The 10,717-nt window shown below is 44.0% G+C and overlaps 1 protein-coding gene across 1 annotated transcript; it reads left to right on the forward strand.

Annotated features, from left to right (window-relative positions):
- Positions 1–6,564: 6,564 nt before the first annotated feature.
- LOC311597221 (small ribosomal subunit protein uS15-like) lies at positions 6,565–7,094 on the forward strand. Its single transcript, XM_084781437.1, has one exon. The coding sequence runs from the start codon at positions 6,579–6,581 to the stop codon at positions 7,032–7,034; it is 456 nt and encodes a 151-aa protein (XP_084637563.1). The 5' UTR covers positions 6,565–6,578; the 3' UTR covers positions 7,035–7,094.
- The last annotated feature ends 3,623 nt before the right edge of the window (positions 7,095–10,717 follow it).

Raw genomic sequence — 10,717 nt, forward strand, 5'->3', positions numbered from 1 at the left:
GAAGTGGATGGACTACAGTTTGCAATAACCTTTGTGTATTTTATGAGTAACTAGAAGAAAAGAGCTCAACATATAAAGGGATGGGCTCCACGTATTTTGGCACCATCAGGACACACCAGGCAAACAAATTAGAATATCATACCCAAATCGTATACAGTTATCAGCTGTTTACCAAACTTTCAGATGTTTGAGTAAATAGATATGTTAACTGCTCTGACTTGATCATAAGGCACTGTAGATACTTACGGAAGGATCACACAGTACACAGCGACACACAAATACCCACAATTAAGATCATTCTAAAATAAGTGAAGCACAATAGTATAAAAAAATAAAATAAAATAAAATAAGTGAAGCTTGCCGCCTGATCCTATGTGCACGTAGATTTTCTCTCCTCACAGATCATAGCTTTCCTTAGGGATACATTTGGAACTGGAGTGTGCACCTGAAGTCTGGACCTTGGCTGGGGGCACTCTTGCAAGGTAGTGAGGATGCTAGAGATTTGGCCTAGTTGGAGGAAGTAGGCCACTGGGGGCTGCATCAAGAAAGTACCTGTTCCCTGCCTCCCCTTCCTCTCCCTGTCTCCCCTCTACCTCTCCTCCTCACCTGTCTTCAACTTTCTGCCCATTACGTCCTGAGAAGCCTTGCTCCATTGCACTTCCCCTACAATAGTGTCCTGCCTCTCCACAGGCCTGCAGTTGGAGAGCCCAGAGTGTGACCCACAGTCTTTTACTGAAGCTTTTCTGAAACTATTACCCAAAGCAAAATTTTCTTCCCTTTACCTTCCTGGGTGTCTTATCTCCACAACACTGTGCTTGTGAACACAGATGCTCTTTTCTTTTCTGCATCACACCTGTAGCCTTTACATGCGAGAGATGTAATCCCTAGGTGCTTGTGAACCCTCTGTCCCCGAGGGCCTGCGACAGTCTTAACATATAACTTGTCTTTGAACTTCCCTGGGGGATGAACTGGCATGTAGACATATGATGGCCCCAGCGTTAACAAGTTGGATGATTCCCAAGGATGCCTGCCTTAACACTTTCTGGTATTCCGATATTAAGCAGGGACACACTTGAAGTGATTTATCTAAAAGGGCTCCACGAAGAAACCTCCTTAATAAAGAGGCGAGAGTAATTACCAATTACCATGTCAAGTGTTTACAAGAAAACAGAGGCTTCCAGACACTCGAAGGTGCTTGAAAACAGTGTGTTCCTATAAGTAGTTTTAGTATTTGCCTAAAATATTATTTCTCACACACACTGATTTAATATAATCTCTTCCCGTGAAGTGTGAGATTAGATGTCTGCTTTAGTCATGACCCTCACCATAAGCTCCTGATCATACCAAGGCTCACACAGCAGAAAAGCGACCCACGCACATCAATTTATATGTGGCAAAGAATATGCCTAGGGAGTTGTCCATTGCCAACATTCACTGCATATTGAAGAAAGAGCCCAGTCCCTCATTCTGTTCAGAGTAAGACCTCCCCGTGCCCTTCACAATGATGCACAGGCAGAGCCTGGGGCTACCCTTCCCACCCACTTCTTCAGCTCTGCAAATAACACAGGCTAGGCTGCCGAGGAAAGGTTGGATATTGAAATATATTTGGTTTCCAAGGACAACAATTTGGAGTGGCCTATGAATATGCTCCTGATATCACAGCAAATTTGCTGGGACTCTTTAATTCTAGGCAGAGCCGACAAAAATAAATCATGACCTGAACATGCATTAATACAAATTGCTTTCATTTACCACACATTAACTCCTAAATGAAAAGATATCTAAGAAAGCAAAATATTTTCAGGACTATCTACGAATGCAATTATCTGGCCCCGCTTTGATGGCACAGTAGTAATGAATGCTTAGCTACCACAGATACGGTCCCATTAAAGAGCCGGCTGGTGTGCTTGTTCACAATGCTGGCGCCAACTGACTTCAGAGACATCCTGCTTATTTTCTTCAAAAACAATTTCAGGTCCTTCAGATCTGTTTTTACCACACTTGTTTAGTTCTTTCTCCTCTGTTGGAATGTCATGTCTAAATGTTTCCTTGCAGAAGGATGTTTGTTTTTAAGTCTGGCTCTGTTACTTGCTCTTCATGTGGATGCACTGTCTGTCTGTAGCAATGTTCCAGGGATATTTTCACATATCATGGATATTGCTTTGGCTGCTGAGGTCATTACTGTTCTTAGTGGCCTGGTTCAGGCTGGCCTTCTGAGTGCATTGGTATGGGGAGCATTGCATGGTGCTTTTCCATGGATGCTCTGTCCCCACACCTGCTCCATTCCCACAGTGGCTCCATTTCCACTGCTACCCCTTTCCCACAGCTGCTCCATCCCCACAGCTGCTCCTTTCCCTTTGCTGCCCCTTTCCCAAGCTGCTCTTTTCCCACTGCTGCTCCATCTCCACAGCTTCTCCATCCCCACTGCTGCTCCATTCTCTAGCATCCAAGGCTGCTAACCCTTCCATACATATCTCTCTTCCGATGCTGTCAGCACAACCAGATGTTCTCAGATCCATACCTGCTCATCTCCTTCATCAGAGCCAAGGTGATCCTCGCAGAAATTAATTCTCCTCTGAGGTGATCCTGCAAACTCAGCACACAGATCAAGGGTGTAGTCATCCAGGTGTGTGCACGGCTGCTGTTGCCTTCCAGCAGTTCCACCCACCTTTCTCCAGGCATACTGTTCTAACCTACTACATGGCATATCCTGACACTCATCGGCCCCAGCATCTGTGTTGCCTACTAACAACTTCTGATTTTTGTTAGTTTGCATCCCAGGTCCCTCAATATTTTGACCCTCACGTCTCACCATAATGTTCGTCTTCAGACATCAAGATCACCTTCTCTTGCTTCAGGATAAGGTCTACATGAGGCCTATAGTTCTCTTCTTTTGATACCAAGCTGATTTAAACATAAAGTAACTTCCATAAAACACTCACCATCTTTGCATATATGACACAGTCTGCATATTAATGTGTAATGTATATTGAGGGTATGTATCTTAGTCTGTGTGGGTTGCATTCACAAAATGCAATAGGTTGGGTGGCTTATAAGCAGGAAATCTACTCCTCATTTTTTAAATACTGAGACATTCAGAAAGCTAGGGGGGCTGGCAAACTCACTGTTTGGGGAAGGGAGCTTTATTAGTTCATTGCTAGAGAACTCTAGCTGGGTGTGAAAGGTAAAAATCTTCCTTTTGATTCCTTCCTGACACTAACAGCATTAATCTGTGCTCTGACCTTATATTCAAATTCCTCCCTAAGTGTTCCACAGTCTAGTACCATGAGCATAGATATCAGGAATCTATTGTAAATTTGAGAAACACAAATAGTTAGTCCAGACTGAAGTGACTAAGGTAATTCCATCTTGTCCAGATTTCATTTTGTGTCTGCTTAGACACTTCTGTGCCTTCCACCCCCCAACTGGCACAGCCATATCTAATGGGAACAGCAAAAGCCATAAAATTGGCACAACTGCTTGACAATGATCCAGCATAGCTGACCCGAGTGATGCAATCACTGTTGTGTGGTCTCCTACTTTTTGGCCTTGATCTCCATATGTTGGGGAACCTTTATTATTTATACAACTTGGGGATATCAGATTGATGGACATTTTCTTACGAATCATTTATGCCCTCCCTCAGGAGTATTGCTTTTAAGCTTCCCCAGGAATGTCCTGAGCATAATACCCCTCCTGCTTGTAGGAGATATCCTTATCTGGCCCCACTTGAAGGTCTTCCTTACATTCTGGAGGTTGTGACTCAAATAAAGATGCCAGAGGCCTCCATATGAGGCTCTGACTCCAAGATACCCTTGGCACATCTGCCCCTGCTCTTACTCAGGAACAAGGTAATCAGAACAAAGTAAACTTAAAAAGATAAACAAGGTTTGGGGCTTAGAGAAGTTGGCAGCAGATCAAATTAAAACCTTCTTTATACTGATGGACAAAGAAAGATGTGGATAAATGATAAAAGAATAAAATATTAATACCTACTTTTCCTTAGAAAAAGCTAACTCATACAGGGCCACTGTGCTGTCCTCTGATCAAGGAACAAAAGGATACCAAGATTAGACATATAAATAAATTCTACAAATATATAAACTATAAACACTACATTATTGCAGAAGTTGAATAATAACTACAGCATCTTTGGCCTCAAGATTTTTTCCAGGGCCTAATGACAATTAGCACTCTGACTATTAAAAGCTGATATTACACTATTCGGGACATGACAATCTTCCCTGGCTGGCTTGGAGATTTTCTTTCTGAATAGTGTCCTTGAAACTACAAAAGCTACCAGCCTGAGAACAGACTGCCATACTTTGGCAAAATATTGAAACTACAGGGTTCTTAAGAGTTGGGTTGTGGGATTGATGAGAGTAAGTGATTGTAAAAGATAACTTTGTTCTGTCATGGCTTATCAATGATGACTAAACTTATGACCAAGAGGAAGTTGAAACATGTGTCCAGGACAAAAAATGATATGCTTTGCTGAACAGAACACCAACAACACAGGCCTTAAGGTCAACAATTAATAAATGGGACCTCATGAGGCTGAGAAGCTTCTGTAAGACAGGAGACACTGTCAACAGAACAAAGCAACAGCCTACAGATTGGGAAAAGATCTTCACCAACCCTACATCTGACAATGGTCTAATATTCAAAATATACAGAGAACTCAAGAAATTAAACACCACCAAACCAAATAACCCAATTGAGAAATGGGGCTCAGAACTAAACAGAGAATTCTCAACAGAGAAATATCGAATGGCTGAGAAGCACTTAAAGAAATGCTCAACCTCCTTAGTCATCAGAGAAATGCAAATCAAAACAACTCTGAGATTCCATCTTACACCCATCAGAATGGCTAAGATCAAAAATACAAGAGACACCACATGCTCGCGAGGATGTGGAGAAAGAGGAGCACTCCTTCATTGCTGGTGGGCATGCAAACTTGTACCACCACTTGGAAATCTATCTGGCGCTATCTCAGAAAACTGAGAATAGGGCTTCCTCAAGACCCAGCTATCCCACTCCTTGGAATATACCTAGAAGATTCTCCTCTACACAACAAGGACATATGCTCAATCACGTTCATAGCAGCCTTTTTCATAATAGCCAGAATCTGAAAACAGCCTAAATATCCCTCAGTTGAAGAATGGATAAAGAAACTGTGGTACATTTACACTATGGGATACTACTCAGCTATTAAAAACAAGGAATTACCGAAATTTGTGGACAAATGGATGGAACAAGAAATGGTCCTACTGAGTGAGTTAACCCAGAAGCAGAAAGACTCACATGGTACATAGTCACTTATAACAGGGCACTAGCCCAAAATGAATGTCCCATGAAAGTCTTCACTTACCAGGAGATTGGGATATATATGAGGACATCCCACTGGGACTCTAGGTAAGAGAAATATAGGAGATGGGGAAATAGAAGGACCTAGAGGGTTCTAGAAACCTACAAGAAGAACATCATGATGGGTGGATCGGGGCCCAGGGAGTTCTGCTCAAGCTATTGTACTAACCAAGGACAATGCAAGTAGTAAACATTGAACCCCTACTCTGACCTAGCCAATGGACAGGACATTCTCCACAGTTATATGGAGAGCATGGACTGCCTTAGATATGAACTCTGGTGCCCCATATTTGACCACCTCCCCTTGGTGGGGAGGCCTGATGTCACTCAAAGAAAGAATAAACAGGCTACCAAAATGAGACTTGATAGCCTATGACCATATTGTGAGGGAGGAGGTCCCCCTCGGTCATAGACCTAGGGGAGGGGAATAAGGTGAAAGCAGGAGGGAGGGAGGAATGGGAGGATATAAGTGATCAGATAACAATTGAGATGTAATCTGAATAAATTAATAAAATAAAATTTAAAAAATTATGTTTTGGAACAACATGCATATATCCCTGCCCACTTAGGTCTGCATAAATAAAGAAGCACTTAGAGTGCTGGTCAGTCAGGATCCCTGTGCCTGACTCACTCCTCACTTACTGATGCCCTATCTACTCTTTGGGACCTTGCCATAGCCGGAGCTGGCCCTTGGCACATGATAACCACATCTGCATTGGCAGTGTATTTGGGATTTCTTCTACTCTCATCATAGTCCAGATGACTAACCAAAATAATCAATGTTTGTATGAACTAAGCCCAAACTAAAATAACTGAAAAAAAGCATGTAAATCAAAATTAATTGTCAGGTCATGTCTGAAATAACTACTAACTTCTACCTAAACAAAATTTCCAAGGTTACTCTCATCTAACCTCAATGTAATTGTAATTTTTTCCTTTTAAAAACTGTACTGCTGAGCTTCAGCACTAACAGACCCTGGGGCATGAGCCTGCTTGTGGTCACCAGCCAAAAATTAAAGAATTCATATATTCTTAATTGGCTCAATCGGCATGGTTGCCATATCTTTCTTGAGTGCATCATCTCACATACTACTATATATTACTATACACTAAAAGATGCATACCATTATCTCATACATATACATGTGTCAAATATATGTTCAAATAGCTCACTTCAGAAAGCAAAGCTCCGCTGCCAGACCTCCGCCATCATGGGTCGCATGCACGCTCCCAGGAAGGGCCTGTCCCAGTCAGTGCTGCCCTACCGCCGTAGCGTCCCCACGTGGCTGAAGTTGATGTCTGACGACGTGAAGGAACAGATTTACAAACTAGCCAAGAAAGGGCTGACCCCCTCCCAGATTGGTGTGATCCTGAGGTTCTCACATGGTGTGGCGCAGGTCCGTTTTGTGACTGGTAATAAAATCCTGAGAATCCTGAAATCCAAAAGCCTCGCCCCTGATCTCCCCGAGGACCTCCACCACTTGATTAAGAAAGTCGTTGCTGTCCGCAAGCACCTTGAGAGGAACAGAAAGGATAAGGATGCTAAATTCCGCCTGATTCTGATAGAGAGCAGAATTCATCGATTGGCTCGTTACTATAAGACTAAGCGGGTGCTCCCACCCAATTGGAAATACGAGTCGTCCACGGCGTCTGCTCTAGTGGCATAAATTCTCCTGTGTGCACAGCAATAAAATCACTTTGAATAAAAAAACAAAAACAGAAAAACAAACAAACAACAACAACAACAACAACAACAAAAACAGAAAGCAAAGCTCAGCTGGCACAATAGCTCAGTTGATAGAGTGTTTACCTGTCATGCATGAAACCTTGCATCCTGCCTACATTGCACCATAGAACTGAGCATGGTTGTATATTCCTGCAATTCCAGAACCAGGGAGACAGAGGCAGAAGCAGGAAAACTGCAAGTTCAAGGTCGTCCTAGGTCACATAGAGAATTTGAGGCCAACCTTGGCTACCTGAGACCCTGTCTCAAAACCAACCAACTAAACAAAAACCCGAAGCTCTTCTTTTAAAACTACAGCATAGAATTTCTCCCTCTATATTTTTCCAAAATCCAGGAACATTTTAATATAACATTTTCAAATTATAATTCAGATTGAAGAGGAGAGAGAGTGGGAGACAAAACTGAGGCGCGACTTGAGGAGAGCTGCGCTTGCAGCACAATGTTTGCTGGGAATTTTGTGAGAAATCAAAATGAGGTAATAAATACCACTCTGGCTGTTTACTCTTTCAAAGTAGTCCACAGCTCATCTTCCTTTTATTTGGTTCGCGCTTGCATTATTTATTATAGCAGACACAAAGCAATTTTCCCTGGGAGGTCTTCAATTCCTCAGTCCACGCCTTGCCTCTTAATTAAATTCACTGCAACCAATACTTATTGATTATCCACTCTGCAGCTCTCACTACAGTCAAAACCCACTGCTGAATAAGACACAGTGCCCTTCCCTCTGGAATTTAGAGATCAGAAGGGCCTTGGAACACTGAGGGAGTTGAGGCTCACAGAAGCCAGATGCTATGACCAGGTCTGCAAATGCTTATGTCTCATAAAGGATCCACTTGATAAAAAGCTACCCTTCTTGTGAGAGGTGCCAGGACAGAAGTGTGTGGGAAGCAGTTACAGTATCTGAGCCTTAAGCCCTCAGAGATGAGAGAAGTGATTTTATTGCTATATTTTTATATCTTATTGGTTCTTTGAGAATGTATTTTGAACGTATTTACTCTCTTTGCCCAATCTTCCCAGATCCGCATGCCCCTTCCATCCCACCCAACTTTGTGTCTTTTTCCCCATTAAGGCCAGTTTGTGCTGTCCAAATAGTCTTGATGGTGTGGCCTTTCCCTGGAATGTAGCAGACTTATAAGGAGATACATTCAGAGAAACCTAACCTTTCTCTGCTGGCAGCTAACAGTTGCCAGTACATTGAGGCCCCAGAGAGCCCCACTGCTCCCTCTATCATACGAAGACACCCTGAAGCAGCCTCAAGCAGATGAGAAATGCCTGTTATTTACAAGCCTGTTGGTCTCGGCTGCTTTAACAAGCTAACATGGCTTGAATGAGAGCCATTCCAAGCACTGTGATAAAAGTTGATGCCCATTGTGGCCTTCTTGGGAGAAACTCTGGCGGGCAAAGCCTAGTGTGAGCTGTCCAGGTCACTGGGCCTCATGAAGGATATTTTATGTTGTGGCCAATATGGCTGCTGAAATATGCTCCCTGGTTCACAAGGTGCATGATTTGTTCCACCTGTCACTCACACCACAGAGTGCTATTTTACCAGAGGACCATGTACAGGGACCCCCCCCCCAAGACCCAAGATTATGAGCCATAATAAATCCATTTAGTAAGTTAATTGTCCCATGTTCAGTCATAATAATGAGAGGAGGTTAGGCTGTAGGAATCTGACAAGCCACCACTGTGTCATGTGAAGATGGAAAAGTCGAGTGTGGGCTCGATTGTTACCCCTCACTGATATCTCCTGTTCCAACCCTCCCTCCCTCTTCTGCCCTACTCCCCTCCCCTAGACCTCTGACAGGTGGGGTCCTCTTCCCCCCACTGTCTGACCACAGCCTATCAGGTCTCATCAGGATAGCCTGCTTCCCCTTCCTCCGTGTGCCCACAGGGCCTCCCCCACCAAGGGGGGAAGGAACTGAATCAGGGGCACCAGAGCTCATTTCAGAGGCAATCCCCTGCCTCCCCCACAGCCGTGGAGAATGAGCTTCCTTGGCTACATCTGAATGGGGGTGGGGGGGGGACTGGGGGTGGCTAGGTTCTCTGCATGCATTGTCCTTGGTTGGTGTGTCAGTTTGTGCAGGCCACCCTGGGTCCAGATCCACTGACCTGGATGGTTTCCTTGTGGAGCTCCTCACCCCTCCAGCTCCTTCCATCCCCCCGCCCCCCACTCTTCCATACAACTCTCAGCTGTGAGTCGCAGCACCCCCCCCACCCCCCCCAGAGGACATCTATGTTGGGCTAATATCCATTTATAAGTGAGTACATACCATGTGTGTCTCTCTTGGTCTGGGTTACCTCACTCAGGATGATCATTTCTAGTTCTCTCTATTTGTAGCCACAGTTCTTTAGGGGGTACTGCTTCCTCACATTTTTGGAGGTCAAAGGTTTCACTGGGCTAAGACTAAGACACTGACAGCCTGGCTTCCACTGGAGGCCAGTGGAGTGCCTGGTTCTGGCCATTGCAAGGCAGGATGCTACCTGCTTTCTGTGACTAGGGGTCCTCTTTACTTCGAAGCCAGTAGTGCCACATCTGCAACCACCCTCTCACTCTGAGCTCTTTCCTGTCTCTTTTCTCCACTTGCAAGGACTTTTAGATTCCATTTTTACCTGCTGAATAATGCAGAGGAACGTCGCACTGTAATGTCAGCTCAAAATCAGCTTCAATCCCACCTTTAACTTAACTCCCCTCCGCATCAATACCCACAGGCTATGAAGTTTAGGATGCAGACAGCTTTGGAGAAAAGCACCAGTTTGTCTTCCATGAGGCTCAGAACCTTTTGTACTTGCCTGCATAGCACCTCAAGTGCATATGCAGTGTAAGTACTTAATAGGTTCTGCTTCTGCATATAGCATAATGTGCTTTTGCAGATCAGGCAGCCCCTGATACCAATAAAAAAAAATCTTGAGAAAAAAAATCTCTTCAGATGTGTTCAAATGCCCCAGAGGAATGTGTAAGTAGCCAGAAATGATAATGCAGCATCCTGGAGGACCTAGCTCACGCCAATTGACATTTTGTGTTGTGCTATTCTTCTGATTTTGTCATTTCACAGACACTGCAGGATCTGAAAGAGCAGAGCAGCAGGAAGCAGCCACTGAGCTTCAGAAGCTCTGATGTGTATACCAAGTGGAAGCTTAGGGCCAAGGAGAGCCTCTGTCCCTCAGCCAGCCTTGACTTTAGTCATCCCTAGGCAAGGCATGGTCGGGGAGGTATGAAGGGACAAGACAGCGTTCCAGGTTCAGAACGGAGGAGATGTTTTCATAAGCCCCTGGGTTGTGGAGAGAACTTTGAGACCTGACACAGAACTGCCTTTTGTGCAAACAAGGGCCTTTAACCTCAATCTGTACCCATGTGTGTGCATACTGCTTCGGTGCCTCCTAGGTAAATGAAAGGACCTTGTTATCATGAACTATTTTTTTGTGCGTAGTGAAAAGAATGAAAGGGTAGTTCCTTAGACTGCAGACTTGATTTAGCTATTACATTATTTTAAACTATGCACATATACACATGTGTACACACATACTTACACTAACCATAGAAACACCAACATAAGCACACAAACACAAAAACATACAAATGCACACACACACACACACACACACACA

The sequence above is a fragment of the Acomys minous genome (assembly GCF_964271855.1).
Source record: "Acomys minous genome assembly, chromosome: 5".
NCBI classification, from domain to species: Eukaryota; Metazoa; Chordata; class Mammalia; order Rodentia; family Muridae; genus Acomys; species Acomys minous.

Bases quoted from the DNA above. Each gene is read 5' to 3' on its own strand.
- LOC311597221 (XM_084781437.1), top strand. From the start codon at position 6,579: ATGGGTCGCATGCACGCTCCCAGGAAGGGCCTGTCCCAGTCAGTGCTG.